At 49.5% G+C, this 19,594-nt stretch overlaps 1 protein-coding gene across 2 annotated transcripts in view; it reads left to right on the plus strand.

Moving 5' to 3' along the window:
* EPS15 (epidermal growth factor receptor pathway substrate 15) overlaps positions 1–19,594 on the plus strand; it is an 883,486-nt gene that overhangs the window by 330,899 nt on the left and 532,993 nt on the right. For both annotated transcript variants that reach the window (XM_078670831.1, XM_078670841.1), the window contains exon 11: positions 16,008–16,164. In XM_078670831.1, the coding sequence (XP_078526957.1) occupies positions 16,008–16,164 (157 nt within the window). The remainder of the gene's footprint in view (positions 1–16,007; positions 16,165–19,594) is intronic.

The following is a 19,594-nucleotide window of genomic DNA, read 5'->3' on the forward strand; positions in this document are numbered from 1 at the left end:
ACCACGTAACACCGCCCTGACGTCGTCTGCGTTCGTGACGTCAGTGAAGATACAAAAGTCCCACCCCGGCACGCCTACGTCAGTTTTTTCTCTTTCCCCATGCAACGCAGATCCGGATTCTATCCTGGCCTATTTTCAGGCCTTCTTCTTTTTCACGCTTTGTCGTTACGTGGAACAGTGTGCGTATGCCTTCGGGCTTCAAGACATGTACCTCCTGTGCACGTCCCATGTTGGCGACGGACCCTCATCCGATTTGCATGTGGTGCCTGGGTGAGCACCACGACTCGGACAGTTGCGACGCCTGCCAGCACCTTAAGCCTAAATAACGAAGAAAGCGCCGGATGAAGTTGCTGTTGGTGCGCTTGTCTAGGTCAGTGTCGTCCCAGCGTCCATCCCCTACCTCGGAGGCAAGGAGCCGTGGAATAGTCTGTTGTCGCGGCCCTTTGGTTGTGGTTCACCGACTGGTAGGTCCTTCAGTTTGTCTCCGAGGCCCTGTCCTCCTTCCATGGTGGGCATCGGCACCCCCCGGGACAGTCGCCCCTGCCTGTCGCCTTCCTACCCACCCTTTCCCGGCGCGGAGGCGACTAGGGCCCAAGTGACAGCCTACGCTGTGGCGCTGCGGGCTTCTTTCACCCTTCCTCCACCTCCTGTGACGTCTGCGGATCCATTGCGCGGGTCTTCCGCGGAGACGCCGGCGGCTCCGGCACCGAAGGTCTCGGCTTCAGGTCGTAGGCTTCAGGTCGTAGGAGAGTGGCGTCGTCTAGGTGTAGTCTTTCGGGGCTCCCCTTCTTCAGCGCCTAGCATCCCTGCCTCGCGGCAAATCTCTACGGGGGCTCCCTGTGGTGTCGCAGGTGATCGCCGGGACTCCGGGCTTGTCCAGAGTCCCCCTCGATCCTCTGAGCAGGTGGCTGCCTCACCAGAGGTTGAGACGGGGCCGTTTCGGCACCGGGAGTCTTCCTCCCAGGCTCTGGTGGAGTCGTGGGATTTAGGCAGGGACCTGGGGCGCTTTTCCGAGTCCCTCTTGGTCCTCGACGCGTGCGGCTGCCCCGTCTGAAGTCGAGCCGGTGCCTTAACGGCGCCGCATCTTCGCCGTTCCGGCGTCGACCTCACCCCATTCTCCTGGAAAGCACGTGGTGGCAGGAGTGGGCCTGGCGCCACGGAGGCATACTCCGACGTCGATCAGGCGCCGATGGCTGACTCCACGGAGCCGCGTCCGTGTCTGGTTCTGGATTAGTCTCCTGAGGTCCCTTCTTCTCCAGAGATCTGTCATCCGTTAGTGTGTTCCTCCCCGGAGACAGAGCGCTGTGTTGTTGCCTTTTCACCTGTATCTTCCAGGGAGGGTTCTTCGCCGTCCCCACGGCCTAAATCCTCGAACCCTTCTTTCCGTGGCTCGCGGCTGGCTTCGCCACAGGCCTCTCCGCCCTCTCCTGGGGCCCCTCAGTTCCCCATTCCTCTGTGGATCCTCCTCTATTCCGGGACTGGCCGCTCTCCCCTGGACTTGGGGATGGGCGGCTCAGTCTGTAACTGTCACCCACAAAGGAATTACTTTCCCCTCCGCTGCGCCCTACTGAGGCCAGTGTTGCCTTTGTTAGGGCTATTTCCACGGCTGCTGGTATTCTGAGGATGGGTGAACCTGTCACTCCGTTTCCTACAGATAACCTCTTGGAGATGCTCCACCAGGGCTCTGGTGGACGGGAGTTGTTCCTTCCTTTTGAAGCGTCACTCCATAATTATCTTATGGAGGTTTAGGGGCGCCCTGCCACAGGCGATCCGGTGCCTCAAGCACTACCGCATCGCCATCGTCCTGCTCCGCACAACCCGGTCTGTCTTTCTTTCCACCCTTCTACTCAAGGCACTCTACTGCGAAATGCCTTTCCATGTTTGCATGTGGTGTTGTTTCCTCCGTCTCGGGAGGCCCAGTGGTTAGATTCATGGGGACATAATATCTTCGCTTCTTTCAGCGCTGCCTTGCAGGCGCTTAACACTTTGTGTGTGTTGACCAGGGCTACTTCCAGCCTGCGGGATTTGGTGGAGTCCCTTCTTTCTCATGTCTCTCATGAGGGTTGCCGTGCTGATCTGCGGGGCTATGTGTTGGATGGTAGAGAGTTGGCTGCGTTTATTCTTCGTGCGACTTTGGATGTTGCTGATGCTGTTGGCCGTGCTATGGCCACTTCTGTGGCTCTCCGTTGCCATGCTTGGCTACGGGATGCTGTGTTTCCTAAAAAAATTCGAGAGCGTCTGGTCGACCTCCCTTTTGACGGTGTCCAGCTGTTTAATACTCATGCAGACTCCGCCATTCAGGGTCTTATTGTGGGGCTCTGTCCTCCTCATCTTCCCCCAACCCCCCCCCTTCCTTAGTAGGTTGTTTTACTGATCTGCTGGGTCTTGGTGGGAGGCATTATCCCACTTGCTTTTACTTTTGGGTTTTGGAGTGGCTGTTACACTTTCTGTGAGGGCTACTGTGTCCTTGGGGTCCTTGGTTGGCCCCTCTCTTCAGTTGCCTGCTGGTTCAGCCCCCTTTTTGGTGAGGTGTTTTTGGCTGATTACTAAGCCTTCTGTGGTTTTTGCCGCAGGTCTATGGTTTTGTCCTCTGATGCGGGATTGTTTTTTCTGAAGAGTAGTTCCCATGCTTTCTTGGTACGTGTCCTACCCAATGTGGGGTACATGTAGCTATTGTGTAGCCTGTCTTACGCTTGGAGGGTGTGGGCTCCCCCTTGCAGGGTCCTCGCCCTCCTGGTGTTGCTGCATTATGATGTTGTGGTTTTTGGTACTTACTGGGGCATTGCTTGGCCATCTAAGGTGTTGTGCTGCAGTGTTTTTTGCCCTTCGCCTGCCGTTTGCTCTGGTCCTCTGTCTGGTGTTTCTGAGGGAATAGTTTTCCTGTGTGACTACCTGGTTCGTCCTACTTGTTTCTCCTCTTATCTTAGCTGATCACACTTCTTCGTGGATCGGTTCTGTCCAGAGCGGTCCCCTTTGGGGTTGTTCGGGCATTTTGACAGCCTTCCCCTTCTTCTAAGCCCGACGTGGTCTGGGCGTTAGGTTTCGTGGCGCTTGTCAGCGGCTGCCCCACCTGCTCTTCTGTTCTGTGGCCGGAGGCCTTGGCGTGGGCCCGGGCACTCCTGCTTCTTGTCCTGTGGGGTCATTGTGAGGTTACGTTCTTATTCTGCCTTATTGCTGGGGCGTTATTCTGTCTTGCCTGTTGACTTCGAACTATGACGGGCTCGGCTCCCCTCTGCACTGGGTATGTTTCCCGGTGGAGGGCTTTGCCGCGCTTCTGCCTCTTCTCCTTGGGGTCTGTGGGTAGCTCTTCTCCCTCTGTACTCCTCTGTGTTGCCTGTACCCTTCGGGCTTCTGGTGAAGGTTCCTGGTGTGTTAACTGGGCTTGGGGTGTTCTGGTCTCCTTCGTATTGCCCTGTTTTCTCCTCATGGTGAAGGCTGGATGGCCTCTTTGTCGTTCTAACACATCCCCTTGATGCAGGTGTTCGTCCATGATGCTGCGGTTCTCTTCCGCTTAGTTCTTGTGACTCCTCCCCTGTTGCGGTGGACTGGGTTATTTTTCCCTGTCCCCGTGACTGGTCCCATCCGGAGAGACCGCGTCAACCAGACAGGAGGAGGCATCGCCATCATTCACAGGAACACCATCCGCATCACGACCAACACCGACGACACCATCGCACCCGCCGAACACCTGCACTTCCAGATCCACGTCAACCCCAAGACCACTCTCAGAGGCACCCTCATCTACAGACCCTCGGGACCACGCACACAATTCAGCGAGGACATCGCCGACTTCATCAGCCCGCTCGCCCTCCCCTCAGCCGACTACATCCTCCTCGGGGACCTCAACTTCCACCTGGAGAACAACGACGACCGCAACACCACCACCGTGCTGGAAAACCTCGCAAACCTGGGACTCAAGCAACTGGTGACCACCCCCACCCACCTCGCCGGACACACACTCGACGCCGTCTTCTCATCCAGCAAAGACATCGCCTTCAGCCACGCCACAGGACTCCACTGGACGGACCACAGCTGCGTCCACTTCACCTTCAGAAGAACGACGACCCACCACCACCAGCAACAGGTTGCCCGAAGAAGCTGGAACAAGATCACAGCCGACCAGCTCACCGCCTCCCTGAGTCAGCACCCTCCCGCCAGCTCCGCGAACCCCAGCCAGGCCGCCGACAACCTCACGAAGTGGATCAGCAACTGCGCGGACGAACTCGCCCCTCTGAGGACCCCGCCCAGCAGACCCGGCAGCAAGAAAGCCCCATGGTTCACCGACGAACTCAAGAGCTCCAAGAAGAGCTGCCGAGCCCTCGAGAAAGTCTGGAGAAGGGAACCTACACCGGACAACATGACCAGCCTCAAGCTTGCCACCCGGAAGCACCACCAACTGATCCGCGCCACCAAGAAAACTGCATTCAAGGACCGACTAGACAACAACGCACACAACTGCAAGGAACTCTTCAACATCCTGAAAGAGCTCTCCAACCCCAACGCCGGTAACAACGACATCACCCCATCGCAAGACCTCTGCAACTCCCTCGCCTCCTACTTCCACAACAAGATCGCGGACATACACAACAGCTTCAGTAGTCAACCATCGCACACAACGACCACAGCAACGCCACCCACCACCACCCTCCGCGCCTGGACTCCGATCAGCACCGAAGACACCGTCCGCATGATGAACTCCATCCACTCCGGATCTCCGACCGACCCCTGCCCTCACCACGTCTTCAACAAGGCCGACGCTGTCATCGCACCCCACCTGCGGGACATCATCAACACCTCCTTCGACACCGCCACCTTCCCGGAGAGCTGGAAGCACGCCGAACTCAGCGCTCTACTTAAGAAACCAACAGCAGACCCCACCAAACTCAAGAACTACCGCCCCATCTCGCTCCTCCCGTTTCCAGCCAAAGTCATCGAGAAGACCGTCAACAAACAGCTGGCCGCCTTCCTCGAGACGAATGGATCCCTCGACCCCTCAGTCTGGCTTCCGAGCCAACCACAGCACCGAGACCGCCCTGATCGCTGCCACCGATGACATCCGAGCCCTGATGGACAACGGAGAAACAGCGGCCCTCATCCTCCTAGACCTCTCCGCGGCATTCGACACTGTCTGTCACCGCACCCTAGTGCAGCGCCTCAGCAACGTCGGAATTCAGGAGAAGGCACTGGAATGGATCGTCTCCTTCCTCGACGGAAGAACACAGAGAGTCCGCCTACCACCGTACAAGTCAAAGGCCACCGAAGTCATCTGCGGCGTCCCTCAAGGATCCTCGCTGAGCCCCACCCTCTTCGTCTACATGAGCCCCCTCGCGCCCATCGCACGCCAACACAACCTGAACATCATCTCCTACGCCGATGACACCCAGCTGATCCTCTCACTGACCAACGACCCCGCCGCTTCCAGAGCCAACCTTCACGAAGGGATAAAAGATGTAGCCGAATGGATGTCGACCAGCTGCCTGAAACTGAACTCAGACAAGACGGAAGTCCTCATCCTGGGCTCCTCGCCCTCCGCCTGGGACGACTCCTGGTGGCCCCCCGCCCTGGGCACCGCACCCACACCGACAGACCACGCACGCAACCTGGGCTTCATCCTGGACTCCTCCCTCTCCATGACCAGACAAGTTAACGCCGTCTCCTCGTCATGCTTCAACATCCTGCGCATGCTACGAAAGATCTTCCGGTGGATCCCCACCGAGACCAGGAAGACGGTCACCCAGGCCCTCGTCACCAGCCGACTGGACTACGGCAACGCCCTCTACGCCGGAACCACCGCCAAGCTCCAGAAGAGACTCCAGCGGATCCAGAACGCCTCAGCCAGACTCATCCTCGACATCCCCCGACGCAGCCACATCTCCGGACATCTGAGAGACCTGCACTGGCTCCCAGTCAACAAGAGAATCACCTTCCGTCTCCTCACCCACGCACACAAAGCCCTACACGACCAAGGCCCGAGCTACCTCAACAACCGCATCAACTTCTACGCTCCCAAACGCCACCTCCGATCAGCCAGTCACGCCCTCGCCGCCGTCCCCCTCATCCGAAGGTCGACAACAGGAGGAAGGTCCTTCTCCCACCTGGCTGCCAAGACCTGGAACTCCCTCCCGACCGACCTGCGCCTGACCCAGGACCACCTCTCCTTCAGGAAGAAGCTCAAGACCTGGCTGTTCGAGCAGTAGCAGCACCCCCCTCCCCCAAGCGCCTTGAGACCCTCCGGGTAAGTAGTGCGCTATATAAATGTCCATGATTGATTGATTGATTGGTCCCCTGTTGGGGGTCTCGTGCTCGTTTGAGCTGGAGAGGTTCTCTCGCAGACCCTCCTCCTCCTTGGGAATGGCTAGGGTATCTATTCTACGTTAAGGAATCTGTGGCTAGTGTTCCCCATCAGATGTACGAGTTACTTACCTTCGGTAACGGTGTATCTGGTAGAGCCGATTCTAGCCGCAGATTCTTTCACGACCTGCCCTTCCTCCCCGTTTCTGCGAAGACCTCTCTCGGTCTTCTGTACTTGCCTGCTTTAGGGCGGCTGACCTCTGCAGGTGTCCCCTTTTCTTAGTCCCTCCCCAGGGGGATGCTTGACTTTTTGTTGTTGTGGCTGTTCCTTCCCTTCTGTTGATTGGTGGGCAAATGCCTGGGTGTTTTTTGAGCCCATGCATTGGGTCTCCAATGTAGGGTTTGTTGTGCCCTGCTTCCTGGTGTTTGCTTGCACTTCTGACTCTTACAGTCCTTGGGGTTGAGGTCCCCTGACTGGGTCTTGCCCCTCAGTTCTTTATGAGATCCCCTCCTGCTGGTGTGGTTGGGGTTTGCCTTGTCACTGCTCTTCCATTCTGGCTTGGAACCCTTATTTGTTACGGGCGATGGTTGCAGACTTCTTAGTCTGCTGTGCCCTTTTTCACATACCTTCTGCCTCCAAGGGGCTGTTACGTTGGTTACAGATTTGTTTACATTAGCTGCGCTCTATTCTTTCATTTCATGACTTGGTGTCTTAGTACCTGCCACTATTCTGGATGATGCTGTTCCTCCCCATTTGTTTCTTTCCCTTCTGTGTAGCTGGGTTTTCGTACACTGTTCCAGTATTCTCACAGTTTTGTTGTGATGGCTCCGCGTTGTGGCGTGGCAAGTTCTCCGAAGAAAACGGGCGTAAGTGCGCCGGGGTGTTACTTATGTATCCTTGCTGACGTCACGAACATGGACGACGTCAGGGCGGAGTCACGTGGTGCTGTCCCCCCGGCGCGCAGGAGTGCTGTGGCAGAAAGTTTTCCGGATCCAGTCTCATGCCTGGGGATAATTCTACGTTAAGGAATCTGCGGCTAGGATCGTCTCTACCAGATACACTGTTACCGAAGGTAAGCAACTCGTACAATCAGTAGAGACCCCAACAGTAGCCCAACAATCAAACCCTGCCCATGATTAGAACTAAGGGAAACCATGAAAATGAGAGGTGACCCCCTATATGAGATGTGTGCTAAGGTAGGAAGAATGGACAGCACAGAGGAAGTGGAGAGAAAATAAACCATTGCTTGTGAAGGTCCGGCTGGACAGGTTAAAAGGAGGCAGGTTAGAACTAACACCTCTCTGAATCAACTCAGTTTTCCATGGGGTGGGCACAGAAGAGCCGCTCCTAACACTGATTATGAGTGCTGATCCCCTGCTCAAAATGTCTTTTCAGTCCTCCTGTACGCCCATCTTGTGCTCAGCCAGGGCTCGCATGTGGCAGGTGCCCCAGCATCGTTATTTTCCCTGGGGAACTGTGCTGCTATTTTGTCTCCTAGATCAACCAGGCGGTCATGGTAGTCCATTTGTGGATGAGTAGGAAGCCAAAATAAATCTTCCTCCACGGACTGTGGGATGACCTTTGACAATTCGTGTGTCTCGTCATCTGACCTGCGAAGAAGGTTTCAAGTGTTGTCCTTGCTGGCCTCCTATGGAAATGTGGGGGTGGTTTCATGTAGCATCACTGCAGCCTTCAGCACCATGACCTTGTCTGTGTCCACCTGGTATTTATAGGGGGTCTTGACCATCCGGTTTTGGAGCCCTCTCTGCCTTTTACTTCTCTGCTGGTGTGGACCTCTGGATTGCTGTGACCACTCCTGTGAGGTACTTGTCTGTAAGGGGACCCCTGGGTCTCTGCCCAGTCTCAGGCCTCCTTTAGGTCCCTGAAGAAGATGGACTTGCCCTTATGACTGATCAACAGGTGGGCCAGAAAGAGCAAAGCATACTTCAGGCCCATGTCTCGCAGTCTCCTCTACAATCCCAGGACTCAAGCCCTGTGCCTCTGTACCACTAGGGTGTAATCCAGGAAAATACAAACTTTAGTGTTAACTACTTTCGTAATGGGCAACCTATCTGGAGGCTCAAAGAGACTTCTCTTTTGCGGAAGTGCAGGTGTTTGGCAACCGCTGGTCACTGGGACCTGGTGCCCTTGCTCCAAAGAGAAGAAAGTGAACAAGCCACTAAGGCGACCTCCCTACACAGCTATTCTTCCAGGTAAATGATCATGTCTTGCTGTTCACACTCTCCGGCAGGCCTGTGTCAAACATCCTAAATTGATCCAGATTAAATCTCAATGCATTGATGTGACCTTCATTGACATTGTCCAAGAGGCAGGCCTGCGAATTTAGCAGCAAGTTTAGCAGGCGCTGTGGGCCACATTAAAGTTTTCAGTGAATGGCTGCCCTTAAAAAATATCTGTATGTTTGTGCATGGCTATCAGATAGACCACATTTTCAAGCTTATCGCCTTTTTTTTTTTTTTTTTTTTACTTCCAACAGCGTTTGAATAAATCTCTGTTGATTGGAGAAAACCAATGAAAACTAATGTAAGATGATGTTGCCCCTTTAGTCTTGGCACTTCTCAACAATTTTGAAACTCTGGTACAGATATCTGGTCATCTGTCATTGGTTTTTTCATTATTTCACCCAATTACTGGCAGCAACACAGACCTTGAACCATGCTCTTCCTCCCCTAGAGGGCCACACTGGATTCTAGGATGTTGATCCTGCTCACCTTTCCTTTTAATCTGACAGTGGAAGCGCCTCTCCCCACTGCTACAAGCGGGTGTCATATTGCAAGGCAGAATTTTATTTTATGATTTGTAGTGTTTATCACGTTTTTGTTTGTTTCATCCCTACACCCCATGGTCTACACTGGTAGGGGCGTCCTTCTAGTATGACAAGTAGTTGGGCTCCAGTTGTAAAGTTTAATTCCCCCCATTTCTAACTTGGAGACCACACACACATGCCCCCTTGCAGATGTTGGTCTATTTACTCGCTGTTACATTGCATCTGCACAGGCGACACGCACAGCGGGTATGTTATGTTATGTTATTGTAATTTTTATAGCGCACAGCTGCCCCAGCAAAGGGGCGTCCCGGCGCTTTAGCTGGCAACAGAAAATACCAATACATAACTGAACAAGGCACAGAGGGAGAGACCAGGGAACTATAATGGGCCAGAAGGAAAAAGGAATGTTTTGATGGCCCTCCTAAAAGCATACAAGTCCTCAAGGGCACGGATATGAGCTGGTAGTGAGTTCCAGAGCTTGGCCGCGAGGGAACGGAAGGATCGACCTCCAGCCCGAGAGCGTTTGACACGTGGAACTATCACCAGATTTTGGCCCGATGACCTTAAGGAACGGGAAGGAACATAGGTGGTGAGAAGATGCGCCAAAATCAGGGGGAGGACAGTTTGAGAATTTTAAAAGAAAGGCAGAGAGTCTTAAACTCAATCCTTTGAGCCATAGGGAGCCAATGGAGCTTATAAATGGTAGCTTTGGCCGAGCAGAACCTGGGTAGGCCCACCAGGGCTCTAGCCGCAGCGTTCTGTACACGTTGCATCCAAATGACTTCTGCCTGATTGGCCCCCAGCAAGAGTGAACTCGCATAATCTAATCGCGAGAGTATGGTGGCCTGAATTATCAGCTGTCTGGTCGGGGCGTCAAAAAATCTCAGGGCTGGCCTAAGCTCACGCAAAATACCAAAACAGGTAGCGGCTACTTTTTTGGTGTGTCAGCAGAAACTAAGAGCGGGATCCAACCAGACACCCACATTTTTCACCTCAGACAATTGGGGGTTGGGCCTAGCTCAGAGGGCCACCATTGATTGCCCCAGAGGTTGCTGTGTTTGCCCACGATTAAAACCTCTGTTTTCTTTGCATTGAGCTGTAAACAGTTCGCCGTCATCCAGCCAGCCACTCCTATCAAACCATCTCTGAACCTGGAAGCCCCGGAGTCGGCATCCCCACTAAGGGCAACCGCCAGCTGCGTGTCGTCAGTGTAGGATACCATATTCAGGCCCCACTGCTTGGCGACCGCAGCCAGCGGCTGCACATACAGGTTGAACAACGTAGGGCTGAGTGCCGACCCCTGAGTCCTGCAGGACTTCCCAAGGCATGCCATAAGCAAGCACGTCTGCCATCAGATCTAGCGTAGTGCCAAGAACATTTGTCCCCTTGGCTCTCTCTCCTACCTGGCTGCAAAGCACTGAAACTAGCTCCCCTTTGTGATCAAAAATATTTGTAATCATACAAAATCCAGGTAAAGCATTAAGACCTGGCTTTTCCAGTCATATCTGTAATGAGTGCTCACTTTACTATCCTGCTTCAAGCTTCAGCGCCAGGACGCCCATGGGTTTTGGTGGGATCTATAAATATATTTTCATTCATGATACACTTGGGTGTATAGGTACCTTTTGCTCCATATTATTCTGAATTCCTGCTTGCTCAGGGGTTTACTCTTCTTTTTTGGTTGGTGTGGTGTATGCAAGTGACCCTGACTGATTCAGAACTGCTATGGCTTCGGTCCAGATTAAATCTCTCCTAGAGTAACAATCTTAGCAGAAGAAGTGGGTTAATATTTTATATCCGTTAACTGCTCTGTGCCACTGATGAGGTAATGTAGTCTTTCTAAGGTATTCAGTTTTGGGTGGGAAGGCAATCAGTTTTTGGCATGAAATACTACTGGGCCCCATGTCTGGTAGAGTTTTATTTTTGCTTCCACAGAACAAATCTAGATTGACTCTAAGCTGAGTAGCATAAACCTATCCTTCGTTGTCCTTTACTTTGAGACCCTCTTCACTCCCCTCCCTCTGCTATTTATTATATGTAAATATAAGTAATATCTTCATGGGATTCCAGCAGCCTATTGTTTTACCAAATAAAATTAATTCAGTTACCATGGATTTATCTTACCACATCTTTGAGGCTATCCCTGGAAGAGCTTGAAGACTGGGATTAGGTCCATATTTACCCCAGTAATTCTTCCTGTCCCGGACATCTGAGAGACTCTCTTTTTCTAGGTCTGCAATACTGTAATTCTTTAAATAGATCTGGCCCGCTAGGGTGCTAATGCACTATGTCTCTGCCTAATCAATACTCAAAGATATTTTAAATGTGTTATGGTCCTAGCTGGGGTCTTATGTTTTCACGTCTCGATTCCTCTCAGCAAGATCTTTAATTTTTACTGCCGAATTTTATGTAATTTGTTTTGTAAGCTGATAGTCAATTGAAAGTTTGATTCTACTTGCTTTTTATCAGAGACCCTGATGAGGTGGGATGTCATTGTCCCCATTTTGCCTTATTTATTTAGACATGGGTTTGACTTTTCAATATAAAATTTGCAAAAGATCGGGATAAAAAGGTGGGAAGCCTGGTTTGTTAATTCTACTAAAATTGTTGAGGTTGAATGTTTTTATTTTGAGGTCAGTTTAATTTTCTTTAGACCTTTTTTTTTGTTGTTGTTTCATTTAATATGTTCAAAAAGCCTTTCAAATTATCTGATGACTGGAGAGCGAAGACATTTTTCTTCCGTTAGATCTGTTACATCCACTACTGTTTCAGTGTTTAATGTTTGCCTATTGTTGATAAAGCGTGTCTGGTGTGCATATTGGAATTGGGAATCCATTTTCAAGATGATACTGCAATTAAAGATCGCTGTTAGCCTCTGTGAAGGATATTCCTACAAGTCCTTGCCTGGTTTGGGTATGGGGATCAGTGCGGATTCCTTCATAGCTTGCATCTAATGGCTGACATTGAATCATTTAAATAGGGGACAACTAGGATGTTAATTGTTTATAAGAGTGGTGGTGAAACCATTTAGGGCTGGGGCCCTCCTCTTAATGGAAGCAACTTAGCAAACATTTAAAAAACAACAAAAGGCAAAGAAGCAATATGTGAATATCATCAGGATTTGGTAATAAGTACAACATTTTCAGCTTTACATATTGATGCCTCATTTAAAAGTGCACATGACCCAACATATTTGTTACACTGGCAACATCAGTAATATTTCACCCAAATAAATACCATTGTATTGTTGATAGTTGGTTTTGAAATTGATTCCACCAGGTCCCCAGATCTTTTGGTATTTCTTAGGACATTCTCTTGCCTTAGGTGTGAACTCATCTGCCTTGGTACAGGAATCCATTCCTTTAAGCCATTCAGTAATGGGGCCAGAGGAAGCCAAATTCGACCTCCACTTGTGGGCTGTGTCAAATTTCACAATATTTAGGCCTATACCCACCAACAAGCAAGCCCCATGAGATCCGCCCCTGTCCTCTGTTATTCTCAACAGTACAACTGTCCGGGCCCAAATGACTGGTACCCCAGTTACTAGAATATCATGAATATGGGCCAAGTCATCTTGGATACAGTGCTATCGCATCTAGTATGTATATATGTACCTGTGGTTGTGTTACAGCGCATACAGTTAGGGCTTTAAAGGGAAGCCTGCAATGTGTATTTGGAAACATGCAGGAGGTGTTTAAAGTAATACCAGGTAAAAATGCCACAATCTTAAGTTGGTGTGCATATCTTTGGCTATACCCATCACAAAAATAAAAAAGAGATTGAAAGCAGAGATTGGCCCACCGGCACCAACCCTGAAGTGTTTCACAAGTAAAATGCATAATTCACAGTGAAATGCGGTCATGGCTGAAGTGGGCTAACCCACTGACACATGCTGTATACGGTGATGAGCAGAAGCAAAATGCGAAGGACACTTAAAAAGATCAAAGGATAATAAGGGCTGAACGAAAGCCCCTTTATGTGTGTTTTTATAGATGTATGTATGTTCTGATTTTTTGGGAAACATGAGGCTGGTGAGATGGCTGACGCTATCTCGAGGGGAAGCATAAAAGGGTTGTCAAGTTTTAGGGTAACCTACCATCTCCTAAATAGCTGTTCTAATTTTGATACAGAAACGTCACATTTTTATCGGTCCTATCATATACGGAGCATGCTTTTTTTTTTTTTTATCCTTGCAGCTTCTTTAATACAATTCTGGCTTTTCCAGGTACCATTTTTTAATCTCTTTGGGATGTGCCACCATCTGTACATTAGCTTGTATTGATGTTATTTATTCTGGAGACACTTCAGTCCCAATATTACCTATAACCCATAGACTTGCTTCAGTTGGAGATGTGCAGTAATTTATAAATTGAAGGGATTAAACATTTGTTGGAGAAGACAGCCTCTGGAGTAAGTCTTAAGCTCACATTGCTAAACATGTAGAACCAAAAATGGTTTATGCTTGGGAAGTCAATGAGTGTGCTTTGGAGCAGTCTTCTCCTTAGGCGACTTGTGAAAACATTTCAGCACATCAGAAAGATCATTGCCTTCTAGTATAAGATACTAAAATAAATCCACCCTCCCATCCCTTTCGAGAGCAAGGTTTATCTCGGAAGCACGTGCACGTCTTCCTTTGTCCTTCTTAGGTAACCTGGCATTGTGCAGATTATTTTGCTACACCTATCTTGACAGTAAACACTTGCTCATCCTCTGGGAGCATCCGAGAGGATGAGGAATCGGCTGTCAAGACAGGTGAAGTAAAATATTCAGCACAACACCAGGTTATCTAAAAGGGACAAGGGCTGTTTGTCTTAATCCATGGTGAAAGTGGTTGTCTTCCACATTTAGCAATGTGTTAAATCAAACCTCATCCTAGATCCCTTCCAGTCAGTTTTGTGCTGAACGTTGTGAGTCTGTTAATCACCTTGGACACCATCAGTGAAATCCTTTTGAACTAGATGAGGGAGAAGGGTTAATCCTTTGTCTGCAGCCAAATCCAACAAGTGCTTTTCCCATTACCCCTGCCCCACTCTGAAGAAAAGTGGCAACACTGGTGATCCCGTGCAGTGTGCATAGGCTCCGCTAATGAAATTAGTGATCATCTTCCATCTGACCTTTTCATTCACTATCATCTACCTGGTATCTGGAGTAGTGGCAGGTGGACCACTGACCCAAGCCAAACTGAGCACCTCTGGCAAATCATCTACTTAGAATCTCTCACCCATCCCTGACTTCTACATTCCCTCTTGACCGTGTGTCTAATATGAGTCCGCTGGGGTTTACTCAGGGATACAAAAGGGGATGATGGACGGAGCGTTTGAGCAAATCAAACATTCACCCCCCCAGTCAACTGATCTGGGTTTAATCCATCACCATTCTTTAGCTCACTCCGCCACTCCAGTTCAGACATAGCCATATGCAAATCAATCTGACCCTGTGCCTCATGGGAACAGTTCAGCCCGAACTGCCAAGCCATGTCTTCCCTTGAGCGGAAACAAGCATCCTGAGACCTGTTTCGGATTCATAATCCTCATCAGCCAGGCTATCTTGAATCCAGTGGCAGAGTGAGCAAGGGACTCACGTCTGAGCATACCCTGCAAACTTAGGGCGAACAAAACGATACAAAAGGGGATGATGGACGGAGCGTTTGAGCAAATCAAACATTCACCCCCAGTCAACTGATCTGGGTTTAATCCATCACCATTCTTTAGCACACTCCGCCACCCCAGTTTAGACAAAGCCATATGCAAATCAGTCTGACCCTGTGCCTCATGGGAACAGTCCAGCCCGAACTGCCAAGCCATGTCTTCCCTGGACCGGAAACAAGCATCCTGGGACCAGTTTCGGATTCATAATCCTCATCAGCCAGGCTATCTTGAATCCAGTGGCAGAGTGAGCAAGGGACTCACGTCTGAGCATACCCTGCCTTCTTAGGGCGAACAAAGCGATACAAAAGGGGAAATGCCAGAAACCGGTCCCAGGATGCTTGTTTCCGGTCCAGGGAAGACATGGCTTTGGCAGTTCAGGCTGGACTGTTCCCATGAGGCACAGGGTCAGACTGATTTGCATATGGCCATGTCTGAGCTGGGGTGGCGGAGTGAGCTAAAGAATGGTGATGAATTAAACCCAGATCAGTTGACGGAGTGAGTGTTTGATTTGCTCAAACGCTCCGTCCATCATCCCCTTTTGTATCGCAGGGTTTACTCGGGTGCATCTTCCTCTGTCTTAGGGGCCAACTAAGGATTCTGTCATTTCTGCTCACAGTGAATTTACAGTTGCTTTTTACCCTGGGTTGCAACTGAAGCTGCAGAAAATGCAGGCAACTGGATGCAGAATGCCCCTAGTGATTGTAAAAGTTATGCATACACTTAAAGGTATATTGGGAACCGTGCAAAGTAATAATAGCGTTTTTCAGAATAAAAATTTGACTTTGCTTTTAAGGACTGGATTCAAAATTGACTTTTGGAATGGGTATCATGAATCATAGGTTTTTGGTACAGCTGAAGTTCACACAAGTTAGCCAGTTAAAGGAATGTGACTGTGTTAAAGTTTTGTAGCTAGGAATTGGTAAGCCAATGCTGCAATACCTTGATGATTATTTGTGCTCTATTGTTCCTAACGAAGATTGAACTGAAAATGCATTTTCTGCAATTTGAAACTCAAGTTGAACCTTCCTTTTGCAGCTTTATATTCTTGCATACGTTTTACATTGTATTTGTGTAGTTTTGAGATTTGCGACTACTACACGATTAATGTTTCATCCACCTGTTAAGTGTCCTTACTTTTGATGAGGGAGACAATCCCCATTCTCCTACCTTACTAGCTATTTGGTATGTAATGCGATTACTCAGCTCTACTTGTGCAGCGCATACTTAGCAGATTACTGAAAGGCAATATTTTTTTAATGTGCTATTCTGTTTTATTCAGGACTCTCTGTGATACTAAGGACTGTGGGAAGCTTTCCAAAGAACAGTTTGCCTTGGCCTTCCATTTCATTAATTTGAAATTGACAAAGGGCATTGATCCACCTCAAGTTCTCACCGCAGAAATGATCCCACCCTCAGACCGGGCCAGTTTACAAAAGGTAAGAGTGTTTTTTGGAAAACATGCACAGATTAAAACGTCTTGAGGCAATAACGTGGGATCTACATTAGACCACGTGGTGGCAGACACCAATGATATGAAATAAAATTGTCCTAATGTACTTCGGAGCACATGTTCTCTTTTTATGTGCATTTCAAAACCACTAATAGAAAAAAGTATTCTAATCCGGTTACGTGATAAGTCATGTGACAACCATAGTAGTGTAAGAGTCTGTGACATACTGAGGATGCCAGGCGGGGGTAAGCAAGGGAAATTGGCCCCCTACCATGGGTAGGTACAGAAATGCAGCCATAATGAAGTTGCAGGTGGCGCCTCAAACCCAGTTGAGATTTCCCATCTTCCACCTTCTTTCCCATTTATGCATTTCCTATGCCATTTGCTGTTTTTGAATCTTCAGGTTCTCCCATAATCCTCTACTGGGTTACACCTGGATGTTAGCACACCCTATGTACAGAAAGTACTACATGATTGTACAGGCAACCACTGAATAGTTCTATCAAAGGATTTGTTTTTATTATATTGGAAGAGGCATGCCAGTTGATGCCACAAGATGGCTGCTGCTATAGAAGGTCATACAATAAAGAGGGCGGGGGAATGGAGCAATTTTGATGGCCATCTTGAGCATCAAAGCTGAAAAAAAAAAACTTTATTCAGTCCGTTGTAATTTCTACTTACTCCAGTATTGGAGCTTTCATAGATTTACATACCTGAATCATTTCCCCGTCGTCGAGACGGGAGTCTCCGGTACATAAAAAGCAATGCTTAGCAGTATAGCTAACTGAAAAAAGGCCTAGGCCCATTTCCCTTTTGCAACCCATAACCTTTGTTATGTAAAAAAGGACCAAACTTTTCCCTTAGCCAATCAGAGCTCCTCACCCTCTAAAACCCTCCTGAGAGAATCTTTTGCCCCTTGATTTTCTACCGGCACGTTGTGCTAGGGAGTCTCCTTTGAGCTCTGCTCAAACTCTGGATTTCTAACTTTGTAGTAGCTTGATTTCATTCTATTTTCTTGTGGATTTGAGAATATTGTGGCCTGTTTCTCATCTACATCCTGTAGAATGTCTGGAAAAGAAAAAAAGGTATTTTTAGAGCCTGTGCCTCCTGCTCTAAAAAGAGACTCTACACTGATGACCCACATGAAGACTGCATATATTGTCTTTATCCGGACCACCAAGCAAAGGACTGCAAGGTATGTCGCACTTTCTCTAGCAAGACCCTTATTTTTTTTTAAATAATTATATATAGCGCACGGCTACTCCGGGGAGTGTCCCGGCGCTTTAATAAAAACTAAGAAACAGACATCGGGGGCGAAAAGGGACCAAGCAAAGGACGTTCTGGACAAAGAACCAGGACTTTAGCTCCTTCCTGAAACCCAATAGACTTGCGTTGAGTCTCATGGACACTGGCAGGGAGTTCCAAAGCTTGGGAGCCAGATAGCGGAAAGAGCGTCCACCAATCCTGGCCCGTCTAATTGATGGAACTTGAGCCAGAGCCAAGGAAGCTGACCTTAGCGTCCTCGTAGGCAGATAGAATGCCAAACGATTTCTGATGTATTTAGCTCCTGTGCCATGAAGCGCCTTGAAAGTCAGTGAGAGAGCCTTGAAAGTCACTCTTTTTTTAATGGGGAGCCAGTGAAGATTTTTTAATAAAATAGTCGCACTATTTCAGACTGTGCCGTTCAAACCACTCAAAAACTGCTCCCAAACAGCCTCTGATCTGCCCCCCATCGAAGTCTGACCCCTTCTGACTGGTAAAAAGAAGCTGGGTGTCATCAGCATAGGACACGATCTGGGCACCGAAGGACTCCGCCAGAGCTGCCAGGGGTGCCATATAGATGTTAAACAACGTAGGGCTCAAAACAGAGCCCTGAGGCACCCCTACCTCAAGAGGTGGCATCTCGGCGGAGAACGGAGGGGCCCAGACCGTTTGCCGGCGGCCGGCAAGAAAGGACTGAAACCAATTAAACACCTTAGAGATTGTGAGGGACGCATTTTAATTTGGCTTCAGAAGATCAAAGCCAGAACGTAGGTGGTTTCTAGTGATAGTGACCAGGAGTCCTCCTCTTCGTCTAGGATATCTCAAAAAAGAACAAGATCTCCTCAGGCTCATTCTTCAGGAGAACGTCCTGAGAAGGCCCTAAAAAAGACCACACAAGGGTCTTCAGGGCATAGTCCTTCAAAATCTCCTCAGCCAAGAGAAAAGGAGAGCAAAGGACACACTTCTAAGGATAAAGCATTCAAGAGAGCCTCTTCTGAGCCTTCAAAGACCCCACCTTTGGTCCAAGAGTCCTTAAAGAAGCCATCCTCTAATATTCCTGAGGAGAAAAGCAAAAAATCGACATCAACGACGGGATCGTCGATGAGAGTTTCGATGAAGAAGTCATTGTGTACGGCGACGACCACAGAGATACAGAAGCTACCATTGATTATGTGTCGACGGCGTCAGCGTCGACGGGAGCGTCGCTGCCAGTAACATAGACGCCGGTAACATCGACGACGACATCGACGGCGGCAGTGATGACGACGACCATGTCGACGACGGGATCGTCGTCGACGGTGATGACAACGGGGTCGTCGACTGGAACATCGACAGCGACTACTGTGTCGTCGGCGAGGAATGGTTCCAGTGCAGGTTCGACAACGACAACAACATCGTCGATGGTAGTGTCGACGGCGATCTCGTCGAAGGGCTAGTTGACCAGAAAAACTCCAGATCACACCAGCAGTGACTTCCCTGAGCAAGATTACTCCTCTGGTTCCATCGCACCTTTTGGAGGAGGAAGAGTCGGTGAGGAGGAGGATGACGGACCCTTCGGGTACTCCAGTAGCCCATCGCGACTCCATGTGAAATGTCATGATGATGAAGAGGGTTATGTGGAATATCACAGCCTCTCACAGCATCGTTAACAGCAAGGAGCTCAGGAGGAGATGGTGGCTATGCCATCCTCAATGATGATGGACTTGCAGTTCATGTTGCAGGATTATAAGAAGGTTTCCTCCGTCAGTAGTCCCTCAGGAAGTTCCTCTTTCACGTCCCCGTTCTATTCCGGCTACTCCAGTCCGCAGCAGAGAATCGCTACTGGACACTACTCCACAAACGCCTCAGGTCCAACAGCACCAGGATCTGGTTACCACGGATGACGAGGACCATGAGGAGGGGGAGCTAACGGAACCCCACAAAGAATGGGATGGCTATCTTATCCCATCTACACCATCACCCACTCAAGGACCGGCGGATTCTCCACCAGTGGATATTGGTGGATTCCACAACTTGATGGAAAGAGCTGCAAAAAGATTTCAGATGCCTATGAAGACAACTCAGGCGGAATGTTTTCTTTATGACTTTAAAGAGCCTTATCAAAAATCAGTCAGATCAATACCAATCATTGACCATGTCTGGAAGGAAAGTTT

This window comes from Lissotriton helveticus, chromosome 1_2 (genome assembly GCF_964261635.1).
Source record: "Lissotriton helveticus chromosome 1_2, aLisHel1.1, whole genome shotgun sequence".
NCBI lineage: Eukaryota > Metazoa > Chordata > Amphibia > Caudata > Salamandridae > Lissotriton > Lissotriton helveticus.